We start from the raw sequence: 15,683 nt of genomic DNA on the forward strand, positions 1-15,683 counted from the left end.
GCATAGTACAGGTCGGATGAGAGAGGGAGAGTTGCGAGGCGGAGAAAGGCCAGAGGGAAAGAGTGTCTACTTGCTTTGCAGCGCGGTTGCGAGCCTGCGCGGGCATGGTTGTCAGCTGCCGAGCATGCAAGAATCGGAAAGACGCCACGCACCAATCCAGGCCCTCCTCGAGTCCCTCGCCCTTAATCGCGCAACTCTTGAAGATGCTCCATTGCCGGTTCTTGAGCGTGTCGAGTCCCAGGCCTTCCGACACTTCTGCCGGCGTCATCGCGTCTGGTTGGTCCTGTGTGCGTGAGCGTCAGCACAAGCCAGAGCGGGTCGACGTGGACAGCTGGCGACGCACCTGCTTGTTGGCAAACACGAGCAGCTTTGCGTCGTGCAGCTCCTCCTCGTTCAGCATCGCCAGCAGCTCTGCCTTGTTGATGGGCAGCCGTTCGCGGTCTGACGAGTCGACGACGTAGACGACCGCCTTGGTGTCGGCGTAGTAGCATCGCCAGTACGGCCGGATCGAGGTCTGCCCGCCCAAGTCCCATACCTGAATTCGTCGCGCATCAGCAGCGTACTGGCGAAGAAAGCGAGGGGAGACGAACCTGGAACTTGATGTTCTTGTACTGCACCGTCTCGACGTTGAATCCGATCGTAGGGATAGTCGTCACGACTTCTCCAATTTGCAGCCGGTACAAGATCGTCGTCTTTCCCCTGTGGGCCGTCCTTTGGTCAGTGAAGCTCGTGTAGGAGGCAAGGGAGGGCACGCACGCCGAGTCGAGTCCGAGCATGAGTATCCGGACTTCTGTTTGCCGCGAGAACAGGCCGGAGATTTTGGTAAAGAGGGAGGAGAAGGAGACGCCCTGTGTGCAGCCGTCCCACGTGCAGACGAGTGGGCAGACGCGGTGTGAGGGAACAAGGTCGGTTGCGAGGTGCGGGGGAAGGGGGGCGAGTTGGGTGCACGGGGTTATGAGCGGTGTCAGCTCGACTCTGCGGGCGTGCGGGTAAAAGGAACGCACCATTGTGACCCCTGCAGCAGTCCTGCGCGTCCGTCCGGCTCAACAGTCGAGAGTGAGGTAAGCGAGCGCGAGTCGGCGATGTGGTGGCTGAGCGGAGGACGAGTCGAGCGGATCGAGGCGGGAGTTGGACGAGGGTATCAGGCGAGTCCTAGCTGTGCAGTCTGAGCCTTTTCCAGCCAGCCAGACCGCTCCGGTGTGAGCAAAGTGAGTGGAAGTCGACCTTGTCCTCGTCGAGCAGCAGGGTCGACCACACGAAGTTGCTTGTTCGCCGCCCAGCTCGCAGGGAGGATCAAGCGAGTGCCGCAGCTGCCGATGGCGTCCATCCGAACACTCCCCAGCTTCTCCCGCCAGCTCGCGCGGTCGCGTTCTCCCGCCGTCGCCAGCTTCCTTCCCTCGCAGCGACGACTCGTCCACCACCGCGTCCCGCCAGCGTTCGACGTCGAGAAGGGCCTGCGACCATTCTTGGGCCCGGAGAACCTCCGCACGGTCGCCGTCGACTGGCAGGATGGCGTTCTTGCGCGCCTCAACGAGCTCACCCGGGGTCCGTCTCTCTCGTCCTCTCATCGCGCTGCGTTCTCGCGGTCGTGGGTCATTGAGAGGGGCTCGCGGTCGAGCTGACATACTTTCTGTTCAACGTCGCTTTCTCACACTCACAGGAACCGAGTACGAGAACATGAGCGTCCTGCAGACCCTCAAGCAGTCTGCGATGAACCCCGCGCACGCACTCATCTTCAACTATGCCTCCGAGGCACTCAACAACTCGTTCTTCCTGTCCAACCTCGTGCGTGCCCGCTCCCGTGCACTCGGTTACGCTCCTCGACTGACCTCAACCTCCTCGTCAACTTTCCCGCACGAAAACAGTCCGACAAGCCCACGCAGCCCACTCCCAACTCGAACTTCTCTCAACAAATCGCCGCAACCGCCTCGCTCGGCTCCTTCCCGGCTCTGATCTCGCACTTCTCGGCGCACGTCTCAGGCCTGCACCCGTCCTCGGGCGCGTACGTCTGGCTCGTGACGGATCCGCATGGGAACCTCGGTGTGGTTGGGACGTACGCGGGTGGGACGGTCCTCGTTCGCGAGAGGGCGCAGATGGGACCGGGTGGGTATGCGAGCAAGGACTTGAGGGTGCTGGGGGAGAAGGTCGAGGTCAAGGACGGCGAGGCGCCGCCTGTGCCGGCGGGTGAGACGGCATCCGCAGCGGGAGGAGCGGCGACGACGGGCGCGGCGGCGGCGGCGGGATCGGCGTGGCAGACGGTCCAGCCCGGTTCGCAGCGGCAGGCGTCGCAGACTCCGGTCGGCGACTCGCTCCTCAAGGACGGCGCGCTCGACCCGTCCAAGATCCTGTTCGGAGCGAAGCAGCACCACGCGTCGAGCATCGGGCAGTCGATCCACCCGCTCGTGTGCATCTCGACGCACCCGCACTGCTACTTTGAGGACTATGGCCTCTGGGGCCGCGACGAGTACGTACAGAAGTGGTGGGGCGCCGTCGACTGGCACAAGGTCGAGCAGGCGTACGACCAGTTCCGCATCAAGCAGCAGGGCATCTAGGCGGACGAGGGGAGTGTCGTCGCAGGACTGGGTGTAGACTCGCAGCAACTCTCTCGCAACAAGGTGGTCCATCCCACTACTGGGTATCTCTGCGTCTCTATGAGATACCTCTACACTCGCTGGTAATCCAGTGAGATGCCCCCTTTCCGAGTGAGTCGCTGCTTGTTGGTGACGCACACCGCCGACTGTCCGAGAGCGAGCAGCTGCGTCGCTGCCGACTCGACACCCGCTGGACAGCGACAACGACCACGCCAGCCGCACCAGCACCACTCACTCACCCACTCCAGCCGCCGCGCCCCGTCGCCACCACCGCCGGTCCTCTTTTTCTTCGCGAGCGCATTCGATCCATCTCTCGCCCACACCGCACTCCGGGACAGGCTGGACAGCACATTCAGGGCTGAAAGGACTCGAGCACACGCTTGCATGCGCGCCTGAGCACTCCCGACGCCGTCCGACTCGCCCTTCATCCCTCCCTCACGACTTCGAATCGCTTCGTCATCAACACACCCCCGGACAACGATCCCACCTCGTCGCGCGCGGGACTTGCAGTGGCCCGGAGTCACATGGAGACTCCTTCTGCTTTCTTGCGTGAGTCGGGTGCTCGCTGGCAGCAGGGACTCGCGACTGGGCTGGCGTTCTCCGAGGGCGGAAGGGAGGGATATGACGACCGCGGCAGACGGATCTCTCGAGCGCGTTGCGGGCGTCCGGTTGCGTCCGGATGGGTGCGAACTGCTTGCAGGGGACTTTTTTGGAGCTGGGCGAGGTGCGCGGGACGGGCGAGGCAGCAGCGACCAGCGCCGGAGCTTGAGCAGGCGAGTTGGCGCGCACAAAGGACGCGGTGTGGTTGGATGGGACCGAAGCAAGGCAGGCCTGGCGGAGCGAATCTCACTACGCAGGAGAAGCTGGTCGTACTCGAAGAACGCCCGTGCTGACGAAGCCTGCTCTCCTCCCGCCTCGACACCTCGCAGCAGGACGGCATCGCGCCTCATCTGACCCGCTCTCGCGCGGCGGCGCCTTTCTCGACGGCGCAGGCTTGCTCCAGCAGGAACCTAACCCGTTCGAGCAGTCGTTCGGTCCACAGGCGAGCACGTCCAAGCCGACTGACGGCACCTTGACGGCCGGCGGACGACGAGCGCGCTCGACCAGTCCCTCGGCGCTCCTTCCTCGCGCGACCCCAGGCGGGTTGCAACGACTGCCGCCGCTCTCGCTTATGCAGACGCCCGGCGGCGAGCTCTCGGCGTTCAACTGGGGCGTCGACTCGCTCCGAACCGGTCCTCTGTCTCCAGCGCTGCTCAACGGACCGACTGGCACGTCTGCCCTGTTCGAGTCGTCCTTGAGGACGGGGCTGACACCCTTCGTGGCGTCTGGTGCTCCGAACGGTCACGCAGGCGGAGGCGTCTCGTTCCCGCCGCCCAGTCCGGCGACCGCCGCCCTCTTCGCCATGATGACCAACAACACGCCCGGCACGTCGGACGCCGCTGCGCTCGCTGGCGGCGGACCGAGGCCGCACGAAGGCCTGAACGAGGCCAACTCGTTCGACGCGAGCTTTGCGCAGGCCAACTCGACCCAGCACAGCAAGTTGCGCAACTCGCTTCGCGCGTCCGACTCGCCTGTCGACATGAACGGCGGCGTCACGCAGCCCTCCTCGACGGCGGGAATGAGAACACACACACGCTCGTCGTCGAACGTCTCGGTTGCGCCTCCCCCTCCTCCGCCTGGCGTCGCGTACCCGCCTCAAGGCCCGCCCGGCTCGCACGTCTACTACCCTCCCGGGCCTCACGCACACGCCGCCGTTCCTCCGCCAGGCGCCCCTCCCCCAGGCTACGCCTTTCCTCCGCACCCACCACCTCCCCAACCTCATTCTCACGCCCACTCGCAAGGTCCGCCGCCCCCTCCCGGCGCTCCTCCTCACCCACACTTCACCGGTCCTCCAGGCCAACTCGGCTTCACCGCCCCTCCTCCACCCACCAACCCGCTCGACCTCCTCACCCAAGCCTCGTTTCACAACGACGATGCCGTTGCAGCTGCAGCAGCGCTCTCGGGACTCGCTACGCCCGGTGGTGGGTTCCCTGCTGCGGCGGTACTCGCTGCGGCTCAGCAGCAAGGAGCGACGGGAGGAATCATGCCCGCTTCGACAGTCACGGGCGGACCTGGAGCGGTCGGGACTGGACCTGCGAATGGCGGACCGGCGATCAAGGACTCGAGTCCGGCGCCTAGTGCGGATTCGAGTGCGGGAGGGGGGACGGGGCGCGCGAAGCGTGGAGCGGCGGCGGCTGGTGCGGCGGTCTCGAGTGTGCCGGCGAAGAGGGCGAGGAAGCCGACTGCGGCGGCGGCGGCGGCGGCTGAGGAGATGAGTCTTGGATTGGACGAGGAGGAAGTCGCGACGACTTTGACGACGAAGAAGGCGCCTGCGAAGAGGGGAGGGAGGAAGGCTGCTGCGGCTGTGGCGGCGGCAAAGAAGGAGGACCCGGACACGGACGGGATGTCGGTTTCGGCGAATGGGTCGGTGCCTCCCGAAGCGGGCGGGAGCGGAGAGTACCAGATGGAAGGAATGGAGATGCCGACGGGACCGTCGAAGGGCGGGCGCGGGAGGAAGAAGGACACGGGCGAGACGGAGGAGGAGAAGCGCCGCAACTTTCTCGAGCGCAACCGACAGGCCGCGCTCAAGTGTCGTCAGCGCAAAAAGGCGTGGCTCCAGTCGCTCCAGACCAAGGTCGAACTCCTCACGACCGACAACGACGCCTTACAGACGACGGTCAACAATCTCAAGGAGGAGGTCAACTCGCTCCGCGCCATCCTCGCCGCTCACGCATCGTGTCCCGTCGCGCTCGGCAACGTCCCGCCCGCGCCGCTGCCGCCCGGTATGTCGCCGATCGACCCGCGCCGCGCAGCGATCCCAGGCATGCCGCCTGGTTCCGCGCCCCCTCCTCACGCCGGTCATTCGCCCGCCAGCATCCCGCCAGGCTACGCTCCGAGGGCCGTCTACCAGTGACGCTTTGCCGCCACAATGTTCATAGTTCTCCTTTCTCACCCGCGTTTTCCTCTCCTCCTTGTCCACACCGCATCAGTACCTTCACACTTTCTCGCTCCTATACTTCATAGCTTGTTCTTGCGTTTCCTCGTCGCGTCCGCCTCACGGACACTGCTTTCCGTCGTTCTTCCTTCCCTCCTCCTCGCCACTACTTCCCCTCTCGATCCACCATTGTCGTCGCAAATATACTCTCTTCCCCTCTCACCGCCGCAATGTTGCATCTGTCTTCACTCTCCTCAGCGCACGTAAAACGGAGAGAAAGTACCGCGTTGCGAGTCTCACGCCTCGTGCGCCTCCGTCTCCGTCTTGACAGGCGCCTCGCCAGGCAACGGGCTCGGACTCTGGCCCGGTGACTCGCCCTGCCCAACCGCGAGCGACTCCTTGACCGCGCCGAGCATCGCCAGCTTGCTCGAAGCGACGACAGCCGCCTGGGCGAGCGTCGTGCGTGCCTTCTTCGATGCGGGCGTCGACGAGCCGTCCATGTCGCTCGCCGTTTTGCCTACTTCTGCTGCACCCGTGGGACCGGCAAGTGCTGCTTGTTCTGCGGCGACCTTCTGCGCGGCAAGGAGGACGCGGACGGCGTCTTGCTCATCGAGGTCATCGAGGCGCGCCTGCTCGGCGTTGTACTCGTCGTAGCGGTCGCACAGCGGTCGCCAGGTCTTCCGGTTGTCGAGTCGAGGCGGCTTGTACGTGTGCGGAGAGCGGGGCGGGTGAGGCGAGGAGGCGAGGACGGCCTCGATGTCGTCGGGTGGAGGGAAGGCAAAGTCGGGTCCCGAGTTGATCGTCGCGATACCGCCGCCAAAGACGGACGCCATGGGGAAGTAGCCGAGTGCGCCGTCGTCGTGCCAGTTCTCCATCATGCTCCGCGCATCCTTCTTCTTCTCCTTGCCGCCCTTGTTCTTCCGCAGTGGCAAGAAGTCGTACAAGTCCTCAAATGCTACGCCTTGGCACTCGCCGTCGACGAAAAAAGCGACCTTGCTGCCTTCGAGCTTCGGCAAGGGACGAAGAGGCGGACCTTCGTCGAGGTTCGCCGGCGGTGCTCGTGTGCCAGGAGCCGCGGCCTTCGCCTTCGCTTCCTTTTCCTCCTTCTGCCGCTGCTTGAACGCCTTGAGCGCAGGATCGACGAGCAACTCCTCCATCTCCTTGCTGGGCGCATACTCGAGCTGCTCAAAGTAGAGCTGGCCTTTGTAGCGGATCGGGATGCGCTTGCGAACAACTCGGGCGGGCGAACGCTTGTCGGCTATATTGTAGGCGGGTCGAGGGGGGAGAGCGAGGTAGATGCCGATGACAGTGGAGGAGCCGTAGGGTTTGCCGTAGGGAGTCGGTTGGGCGAGAGTGACAGAGTCGCCGCTCTTGTCGCGGTAGCCATACGAGTATCTGCGAGCGCATGGTAAGCTCTGCGAAGCGTCTAACCGGTGTCGAGCGTGTACGTACCCGTCAATCCCGACCGGGGCATTCAGAGGACTTTCTCGTCTGCCTACTCCCACCCGAACCCAGCTGCCTTGCCCTTCACCGCCCTGGTCTCGCCCGCCTTCTCCGCCACTGCGGTCTATCCGCACCTCCCAATACCATGCACCTTCGCGCACGCCGATGTTACTTCGTGCCGCGCGCCAACCCTTGTCTGTCGTGAGCGTCTTGGCGTCCTCCGTCAACAAGGTGAACAAGCTTCGATCTTCCCAGCTCCACCGAATACCCTGAGGGTACGACTCGATTGACCGTTGAGGCGGGACCGGTAGAAGAGTGTGAGGAGACGGTCCGCAAGGCGTGTAGCGGAACCCGAACTTGTTGAAGGGGTGAGAACGGGTCGCGAAGAACTCGAATGGGCTGTCGGGTAGTTGTGCTGTGTGCGAGACAAGTACAGGAGGGTTGGAGACGTCTGACGGGTCGGCAAGGGCTGGTGCGGGCGAATGAGAGGGGGGTGTCGCGGCGGACGGAGAGTGTTTGCGCTTTGTAGGCCGTCGTCGCGGCTCCTGCACGACGCGAGCGTGTCAATCTGCGACACAGTATGCCATCGTATGCTCTGACGGGCGCACCTCGGACTCGTCGCGCTCTGGAGTGTCTGCACCTGGCGACTGTTCGCGGTCTTCGATGAGAGGGGGAGTCGGGGCGAGCGGGTCGCCGTTCGCAAGCAGAGCCGGGTCAATGCCTCCAGAGTACATCTCTGCGCGGTCTGAGCAACCCAGCGAAGAAGTCTGAGCGGTGAGCGGGCGATGGCAGTCAGCGACGTCCGCCTTCCCCTCTCCTTCTCGTCCAACTCGCTCACAAACGACTCTCATCGCTGTTGAGCTCGCTCGCTCGTTGCCTCGTACTCTTGTGGCTTCCAGGATGGCTACAGGCATGGTCGGCGCCCGCCTCGGACGCGTTGTCGCCACCCTGCTCTTCATCTCTTTCACCCTCGGCGTCGCCGCACACGAGCACCACGAGGTCGAGACGGGCCCGTACGAGCAGAACTTCACGAACGACGAGGACCTGGACTCGGTGATCAAGTGGCACATCGCGTTCGTCTCTCTTTCCCTACTCTCGCTCCGTCCTCCACAACCTGCTTTCACGGCTTCCTCCGCCTCTGGAGTCAACGTTAACTGTTTTCCTTTCCGCCTACAGCATTCAGATCTTCTGCTGGGGCCTGCTCTTCCCTGCGGGTCAGTGCCGTTTCGAGGGAATCGCTCGACAGCTGCTGACACCGCTTGGAGCAGGCATGGTCCTCGGCATCACCCGCTCTCGCTTCCACGTCCCTCTGCAGTCTCTCGGCATCGTCCTCACCCTCTCTGGCAACTTCCTCGGCCACCACCATGCCGGCCGGTCGTTCCACATGACCGCACACGCCTACTTCGCCGGATACCTCTGGTGGTACCTCATCCTCCAGACGGTGATGGGCGTGTTCCTCAAGCTGCACGTTATGGAAGGGACGGCGCTGAGACGAGGAGTCGTTACTGCGCACGGGATTGTCGGGAAAAGCTTTCCGATCGCTGGATGGGTGCAGATGCTGTTCGGGTTCGTCCTGCTTTCTTTGCGCCAAGCGAGCTTCCCTCTGACTCGTCGAGACTGCCAGCGGCATCGCGGCGTCCGGCTTCTGCTTTGGCGAGCACTTCACTCAATGGTACGCGCTTTCCTTTCTCCGCCCTGAAGCGATTTTGACCCGCCTTCATCCCGCAGTCTCGCGCACTTCATCATGGGATCCGCCTTCATCGCCTACGCCATGATCCTCCTTCTCATGCTTCGAGTCGGCGCCGGCTTCCTCGCCCGCAACAAGCTCAGCCAGGAGTACCTCGACTCGTGGGTGATCATGCTTTGGGGTGCGCCCCCTGCGTCCCCAACTCCTACGCGAGACGCCTACCTGATCACTTTGCTCGACAGGCATCGTCAACACGTTCACCGAGCACAACTTCCTTTCCGCGCACCCAACGGGGTGGTCCCACAAGGATATGGCACGCTTCCGTCCCTGGCTTCTCCTCGAAGGCTGATGCTAACCGTCTTTCTGGAGCAGCAACACACCTCGCTCGGCGTCTTGTGGTGGGCTGGCGGTGCGCTCGGCATCTGGCTTGGTCGCAAGCAGCGTCGCAACATTGTTCCGGCTCTCATCATCGTGAGTGTAGCTTGCTCCTTGCTCACAGACCTCAAACCGATCCTCCAACCCGCAGGGCATGACCGGCTACGCGATGGCCAACCACGGCCAGCACCTCCAGTTCTCGGAAGACGTGCACAAGTTCTTCGGCTATGCTCTCGTCTTTGCCGCCCTCGCCCGCATCATCGAAGTCTGCTTCGTCCTGCGAGATGCGCCGACTCCTGCGCCGAGCGAGACGGAAGGTCCCCGCTCGTTCCAGCACCTTACGCCGTTCTTGCTCGTCTTGAGCGGCTTGACTTTCCTCTCGGCGACGGAGGAGCAGATGCAGTGGGTTGCGGGGAGCGGGATGGACTCGACGACGTACTCCATCGTGTGTAGCTCTCCTTCCTCAACCCTTGAGCACCTCGCCTGACCTCGAACCTTTCGCAGATTCTCGTCTCGGGCGCCTTTGCCATCTACCTCGTCGGCGTTTCGATCGTCGACCTCTACGAACACCAAATGCGTCTCAAGTCGACCGCCCAGGCCGTGGGCATTGCGTCCGCAGACGCAGATGTCGAGGGCAACGGCGGCGGGATTGCTCTCGACTCGAGCCCGAACCTGCGGAGCTCGTCGCCCACCGCGCGGAATCTGCGCGTGTTCGGGATGGCGGTGCCGGGCATCGTCGCAGGCGTGGTCGGCAAGGTCATGCAGGTGGTGCAAGCGCTTGAGCGAGACGGCGGGTCTCGAGAAACCGCAGCACGGGATGCAGGCGCGATGGGACATGCGCGACGGGCGACCGTCGAGTACGAGTCGTTGCCGCTCACCGCGGGGCGGGACTCGGTCGACGCGAGACAAGACGACGGCGTCGAGATGCAGCAGCGGAGCGGTCGGGCGGCTGGTAGCGGCTCGGCGGGCAGCGACGAGACGGTGTTTGAGCTGGGAGACTACGAGGACGATGGCGGAGACGGGTACTGGGCGGAGAAGGACGAGGACGGTCGAGGACGTCGTCCCGCGGTACGGGCTTGACAGCCTCCGCTCGCTCGTAGACTTCACTCCTGTACCACTGTTCATTCTCGCGGCGTTTCTGTCGTCTGGATTGCGCCGCAGTTGGACTCGGCGGATGCGCCTTTGCCGACGGCGCGACCTTCCGCTTGTCCTCGTCGCTCTTCCCTCGACAGCTTCGCTCGCTACGAGAATGACTCGCGCAGCCAAGGCTTACCATCAGACGCTCCCGCACCTCACAAAGGACAACTGGCGCGAGCACGCTGCCGCAAAGCGCGAGCAGCGCGACGGCTTGATTCCGACGGAATGGAGGCTGTCTCCTGACGTCCTCGCTGCCGCCGGGGACAACGTGACGGGCGTGCCGGCTACTTGTGGGATCTTATCGGCGAAGGAGCTCGAGATCACCGAGCTGGACGAGGTTGAGGAGGTGCGCTCTCCTCCTCCTTCAGCGAACCATGTGGGGAGCTCATCGACTCTCTTCCTCACGCAGCTCGCCAAACGCATCGCCGACAAGACGTACACTGCTGTCGAAGTCGCTACCGCCTTCAGCAAGCGCGCCGCAGTCGCTCAGCAGCTCACGAACTGTTCGTTTCGCTCTCGCAACTCGCTTCCCGCGGCCTGCGCTGATACTGTTCCGAGCTGCTAGGCTTGACCGAGATCTTCTTCAACGAGGCTCTCGAACGGGCGAAGGAGCTTGATGCAATCCTCGAGAAGACGGGCAAGACCATTGGTCCTTTGCGTGCGTCGTCCATTTTTTCCTGCTGCTCCTCGTTACGCTCCTTCGCTTGAGGTGCAAATGGAGTGACGCATGATTGAGCTCGCATGCTGACGCCGTCGTATTGCTCCTCCCAGATGGGGTCCCGGTCTCGCTCAAGGACCAGTTCGACATCGCCGGAACCGAGTTGACCATGGGCTACGTCTCGTACCTCGGCCGCATCTCGCCGCGGGATAGTGCGATCGTCGCGCTCCTCCGCGACGCGGGCGCCGTCTTCTACTGCAGGACGAACGTGCCTCAAACGCTCATGATCGTGAGTTTCGTCAGCTCCTGGCTCGTCTTGCGCATTCTCCTTTCTTCCCTCGCTTCTTTGGTACGGACACTGCTGACCATCTTCGCGCACGCAGGGCGACACGAACAACCACCTCTTCGGCCGCACTCACAACCCGCACCACCGCAAGCTCAGTCCCGGCGGCAGCAGCGGCGGCGAAGGCGCCCTCATCGCTATGAAGGGATCCATCATTGGCGTCGGCACCGACATTGGAGGATCCGTACGCATCCCGTCGGCAATGTGCGGTCTTCACACCATCCGACCGACAACCCGTCGCGTTCCGTACGGCCACGCAACGAACAGTCTGGTGCGCTTTCGACTTCGCCTGCTCAACCGTCAGCTGAGACCTGACCTTTGCGTGGACAGCTGGGCCAAGAGTCCGTGCTCTCCGTCGCAGGACCGATGGCTCGCTCGCTTTCGAGTTGTACCTACTTCCTCCGCTCGCTCTTCAACCTCAACCCGTCGAACTACGACGCGACTTCCCTCCCCTTCGCCTTCAACGACGCAGCCTATGCCGCTAGCCAGAAGCGCGGCAAGCTCGCCTTCGGCATCATCCGCACCGACCACAACGTCACGCCGACCCCGCCTATCAAGCGCGCGCTCGAAACGGCCGCCAAGAAGCTTGTTGACGCAGGCCACGAGGTCATCGAATTCGACTCGACGCTCATCAAGGATGCGTTCGAGCTTTCGAACGACTTCTTCGCCGCTGATGGCGGCGAGGACTTCAAGCGCACGCTCGGCACGATCGAAGAGCCGCTCATTCCCGGTCTCTCGCCTACTCCCGAAGGCTTGAAGACGGTCTGGGAACTTTGGCAGCTCAACCGGGCCAAGGAGGAGATGCAGCAGGCTTTCCTCGCGCAATGGCTTGCGACGGCAGGTCAGACGTCGACTGGTCGTCCGATCGATGGCTTGCTCTGCCCGCCTGGTCCCGTCACCGCCGTCCTGCCTGGCAACAATCGCCACGCTGGCTACACTGGGTGAGCCTTCCCTCCTTGTTCGCGCTTCCGTCTCGTTCGTCCGCTCGTGCTGATAACTCCTCTCCACAGCATGTTCAACCTCCTCGACGTCCCGGCTCTTTGCTTCCCCGTCACCAAGGTCGACCCTTCTGTTGACCAGCCCGACCCGAACTTCAAGGCGCTCGACGAGGAAGACCAGCGCTTCCACGACGAATGTGCGTTCCCTCGCGCCGTGTCCAGCACTTCGGCTCCTCGCTAACTCTGCGGCATCTTCAGACGATGCGCAGCTTACGGCGGGCGTGCCCGCCGGCGTTCAACTCATCGGACGTCGCTGGCAAGACGAGGAGCTGCTCGGCTTGGGCGAAATCGTCTCCGACATTATCGGCAGCAAGCACTGGGCCGCCTAGACGTCTCGCAAGTATTTATTGACTCGTTCTGCAGTACTTATCAGCGAGTCGCTACATCCGGTCTGCGGTTGAAGGCCCGCCGGCCGTCGCTTTAAGCAAGTCGACAGTCACTTGCCTTTACCTGCTCGCTCTCTCAGCACATACGACGCTTTCTTGGCACTCCGAAACGTCGGGAACGGGAGGAGTGGAGCGCGGAAGGAATGTTGCGCGTTGGAGGGAGGTAGTGAGTGTCGAGCGAGCCTTTCCCCGTCGTTCATCGGCTGGCTCGCGTTGCGGCGCATCCCGACTAAGTCACGAGGCGGCGATTGGGTGAACGAACGGTGGTTGCGGCGGATACGCTGAGCATTGCGTTGCGGAGGAATTGTGCCGCTTCGCTGCCGAGACGCCGGCTTCGACCAGCCGTCGGTTGGGCGTTCTCCCGCTCCCACTCTACGAGCTGCCATATGCAGCTTGCAGCATGATACACTCCGCGCTCCGCAAATGCGGGTGTGGCGCTGATAGACGCTCGAGTCCTACTGCTTTCTCGACCGCTCTCTGCTTCTCCCCAGACCCTTCCGCACGACAATGGCTATCAAGACTTCACCTTACCATCAGACGCTCCCGCACCTGACGAAGGACAATTGGCGCGAGCACGCCGCCGACAAAAGAGCTCGTCAAGCGGCGCTTATTCCGCAGGAATGGAGGCTGTCGCCCGAGGCGCTGGACACTGCTGGCGACGACGTAACGGAGGTTCCGAGGACTTGCGGTATTCTGTCAGAGCGTGAACTGGAGATCACGGAGCTCGACGAGGTCAAGGAGGTGCGCGCCTTTCCCTTTGCCAGCTTGGCGAGGGAGTTGCTGACGACATTCTCCGCTACACAGCTCGCCAAGCGCATCGCCGAAAAGACGTACACTTCCGTCGAAGTTGCTACTGCCTTCAGCAAGCGCGCTGCCATCGCCCAGCAGCTCACGAACTGTGCGTCTCCGTTGAACCCTGTTTGCGGCTCTCGCTAACGCTTCCCTGAGGGTATCAGGCTTGACCGAGATCTTCTTTAAGGAGGCTCTTGAGCAGGCGAAAGAGTTGGACGAGATCCTCGAGAAGACGGGCAAGCCTGTTGGACCTTTGCGTGCGCTCCCCTCCTCCGACTGTCTCGGCCGAACGAGCTTCTGATGCATTCCGCTTCTTCAGACGGCGTTCCTGTCTCTCTGAAGGACCAGTTCGACGTCGCCGGTGCCGAGTCGACGATGGGCTACTGCTCCTACCTCGGTCGGATCTCGACCCACGACAGCGCGCTGGTCCGCTTGCTCCGCGACGCAGGCGCAGTCTTCCACTGTCGAACCAACATCCCGCAGACGCTCATGATTGGCGACGTCTTCAACCACCTCTTCGGGCGTTGCTGCAATCCGCGCAATCGCAAGCTCATTCCCGGCGGCAGCAGCGGCGGCGAGGGCGCGCTCATCGCCATGAAGGGCTCCATCGTCGGTGTTGGAACCGATGTCGGTGGCTCAGTTCGCATTCCGTCAGCGATGTGCGGTCTCCACACAATCCGCCCGACGACCCGCAGGCTGCTTTACGCTGGCGCGACAACAAGCCTTGTAGGTACCTCTCCTTCTCTCAAAAACCTGTCCACTTTGCTGACACGCTTTCGCCACAGATCGGACAGTAAGCGGTCGTCTGCGTTGCGGGACCGATGGCTCGCTCCCTTTCCAGCTGCGCTTACTTCCTCCGCACTGTGCTCAACCTCAACCCCGCCAACTACGACCCCACGCCTCTTCCCTATCCCTTCAACGACGCTGCGTACACGTCGACTGCGAATCGCGGCAAGCTCGCCTTCGGCATCATCCGCACCGACCACAACGTCACGCCAACTCCGCCTATCAAGCGAGCGGTCGATTTGGCTGCGCAGAAGCTCGTCGAAGCCGGTCACGAGGTCATTGAATTCGACTCGGTCTTGCTCAAGGACGCTTTCCAGCTGGCGAACGACATTTTCGGTGCCGACGGCGGCGAGGACTTCAAGCGTGCTTTGGACCCGATCGGCGAGCCGCTCATTCCCGGCATCTCGCCGACTCAGAACAGTCTCAAGACGGTGTCCGAGTTCTGGCAGCTCAACTACGCCAAGGAGCTCGTCCAGCAAGGTTTCCTCGCTCAATGGCTCGCGACGGTCGACCAGACTTCCACTGGTCGACCGATTGACGGGCTGCTGTGCCCTCCTGCGCCTGTGACCGCTGTTCTGCCGGGCGGGAATCGCCACGCTGGCTACACAGGGTCAGTCCGCGCCTTTGCCCACCCACCTTCTCTCACGCTTGAGTCTGACGGCCTCCCCGCCCCACAGCATGTTCAACCTCCTCGACGTACCTGTGCTCTGCTTTCCCGTCACCAAGGTCGACCCGGCTGTCGACCTGCCCGACCCAAACTTCAAGCCGCTGAACCCGGAGGACCAACGCTTCCACGACGAGTGTGCGCTCCCTCGGTCTTCTGTCGCGCTTGATTCTTGCTGACTGGTTGCCGTCTGCAGACGATGCGCAGCTGACGGCTGGCATGCCTGTCGGCATTCAGCTTGTCGGTCGACGTTGGCAGGACGAGGAACTTCTCGGTTTGGGCGAAGTCGTCGCAGGGATCCTTGGCAGCAAGGACTGGGCGGCATGAAGCAGAGCCGTAGTGCGCGCAAAGTCAGTGCAAAGAATCCGTATCCACTCTCAGGCGTATCTTACGGCAGGCGCGCGAGCGAAGCGCTTTCGCATGAGATTAGGAAGGTCGAATAAGTAAGTGGCTGCTTTCCGTCTGAACGCGGCGTACACTAGATACATTTCCCACGCCGTGACAACAGTGAGCATGATGCCCGGCGCACTAGGGGTGATGGACTTGATGAGCACCCATAAGCGTCGAGTCCGCTCCTTCTCCGACAACTCCTCCTTCATTCTCCACAATTGCTTCTCCGTGCGAATCGCGAACGCCTTTCGGCTGCTTCTCGTCGCAGAAGTCGTCTGCGAGGCCGAGGAGGACGTTGAAGGCTTTGATGGCAATGAGGAGAGCGGCGGGGGCCACGGCTGGATCATGTTTGTCCTGAGCGACGTCTTCATGAGCCGGAGCATCGTTGCAGGCTGGAGATTCTTGTCGCCGTTGACGAGCTCGGGAGAAGACGGCGAAAGGTCTGTCAGAGGGAAGCGA

The 15,683-nt window shown here is 62.9% G+C and overlaps 7 protein-coding genes across 7 annotated transcripts; 5 read left to right on the forward strand and 2 right to left on the reverse strand.

Moving 5' to 3' along the window:
- Nucleotides 1-66: 66 nt before the first annotated feature.
- RHTO_06853 (Glucose/ribitol dehydrogenase) lies at nucleotides 67-1,007 on the reverse strand (the record flags this gene model as incomplete). Its single annotated transcript, XM_016420512.1, has 6 exons — nucleotides 67-94; nucleotides 153-283; nucleotides 344-535; nucleotides 591-699; nucleotides 757-848; nucleotides 1,005-1,007. 6 exons carry the CDS (start codon nucleotides 1,005-1,007, stop codon nucleotides 67-69), a joined length of 555 nt encoding a protein of 184 aa, XP_016274913.1.
- Nucleotides 1,008-1,316: 309 nt separating this feature from the next.
- RHTO_06854 (superoxide dismutase, Fe-Mn family) lies at nucleotides 1,317-2,552 on the forward strand (the record flags this gene model as incomplete). Its single annotated transcript, XM_016420513.1, has 3 exons — nucleotides 1,317-1,545; nucleotides 1,661-1,785; nucleotides 1,884-2,552. 3 exons carry the CDS (start codon nucleotides 1,317-1,319, stop codon nucleotides 2,550-2,552), a joined length of 1,023 nt encoding a protein of 340 aa, XP_016274914.1.
- Nucleotides 2,553-3,115: 563 nt separating this feature from the next.
- On the forward strand, nucleotides 3,116-5,544 carry RHTO_06855 (bZIP transcription factor; the record flags this gene model as incomplete). The annotated part of the gene is made up of 2 exons (XM_016420514.1): nucleotides 3,116-3,140; nucleotides 3,521-5,544. The coding sequence occupies 2 exons, from the start codon at nucleotides 3,116-3,118 to the stop codon at nucleotides 5,542-5,544; spliced, it is 2,049 nt and encodes a 682-aa protein (XP_016274915.1).
- Nucleotides 5,545-5,861: 317 nt separating this feature from the next.
- RHTO_06856 (histone-lysine N-methyltransferase (Bre2)) lies at nucleotides 5,862-7,742 on the reverse strand (the record flags this gene model as incomplete). The annotated part of the gene is made up of 3 exons (XM_016420515.1): nucleotides 5,862-6,960; nucleotides 7,018-7,553; nucleotides 7,617-7,742. The coding sequence occupies 3 exons, from the start codon at nucleotides 7,740-7,742 to the stop codon at nucleotides 5,862-5,864; spliced, it is 1,761 nt and encodes a 586-aa protein (XP_016274916.1).
- Nucleotides 7,743-7,908: 166 nt separating this feature from the next.
- Nucleotides 7,909-10,150, forward strand: RHTO_06857 (uncharacterized protein; the record flags this gene model as incomplete). Its single annotated transcript, XM_016420516.1, has 9 exons — nucleotides 7,909-8,081; nucleotides 8,185-8,222; nucleotides 8,277-8,574; nucleotides 8,633-8,680; nucleotides 8,737-8,876; nucleotides 8,938-9,008; nucleotides 9,068-9,166; nucleotides 9,222-9,515; nucleotides 9,575-10,150. 9 exons carry the CDS (start codon nucleotides 7,909-7,911, stop codon nucleotides 10,148-10,150), a joined length of 1,737 nt encoding a protein of 578 aa, XP_016274917.1.
- Nucleotides 10,151-10,319: 169 nt separating this feature from the next.
- Nucleotides 10,320-12,535, forward strand: RHTO_06858 (amidase; the record flags this gene model as incomplete). Its single annotated transcript, XM_016420517.1, has 8 exons — nucleotides 10,320-10,553; nucleotides 10,617-10,710; nucleotides 10,773-10,865; nucleotides 10,979-11,154; nucleotides 11,249-11,479; nucleotides 11,539-12,149; nucleotides 12,219-12,343; nucleotides 12,405-12,535. The coding sequence occupies 8 exons, from the start codon at nucleotides 10,320-10,322 to the stop codon at nucleotides 12,533-12,535; spliced, it is 1,695 nt and encodes a 564-aa protein (XP_016274918.1).
- Nucleotides 12,536-13,099: 564 nt separating this feature from the next.
- On the forward strand, nucleotides 13,100-15,161 carry RHTO_06859 (Amidase family protein; the record flags this gene model as incomplete). The annotated part of the gene is made up of 8 exons (XM_016420518.1): nucleotides 13,100-13,333; nucleotides 13,397-13,490; nucleotides 13,549-13,641; nucleotides 13,704-14,110; nucleotides 14,170-14,177; nucleotides 14,226-14,780; nucleotides 14,848-14,972; nucleotides 15,031-15,161. The coding sequence occupies 8 exons, from the start codon at nucleotides 13,100-13,102 to the stop codon at nucleotides 15,159-15,161; spliced, it is 1,647 nt and encodes a 548-aa protein (XP_016274919.1).
- Nucleotides 15,162-15,683: the final 522 nt, after the last annotated feature.

Source organism: Rhodotorula toruloides, assembly GCF_000320785.1.
Source record: "Rhodotorula toruloides NP11 unplaced genomic scaffold Scaffold5, whole genome shotgun sequence".
Lineage (NCBI taxonomy): Eukaryota > Fungi > Basidiomycota > Microbotryomycetes > Sporidiobolales > Sporidiobolaceae > Rhodotorula > Rhodotorula toruloides.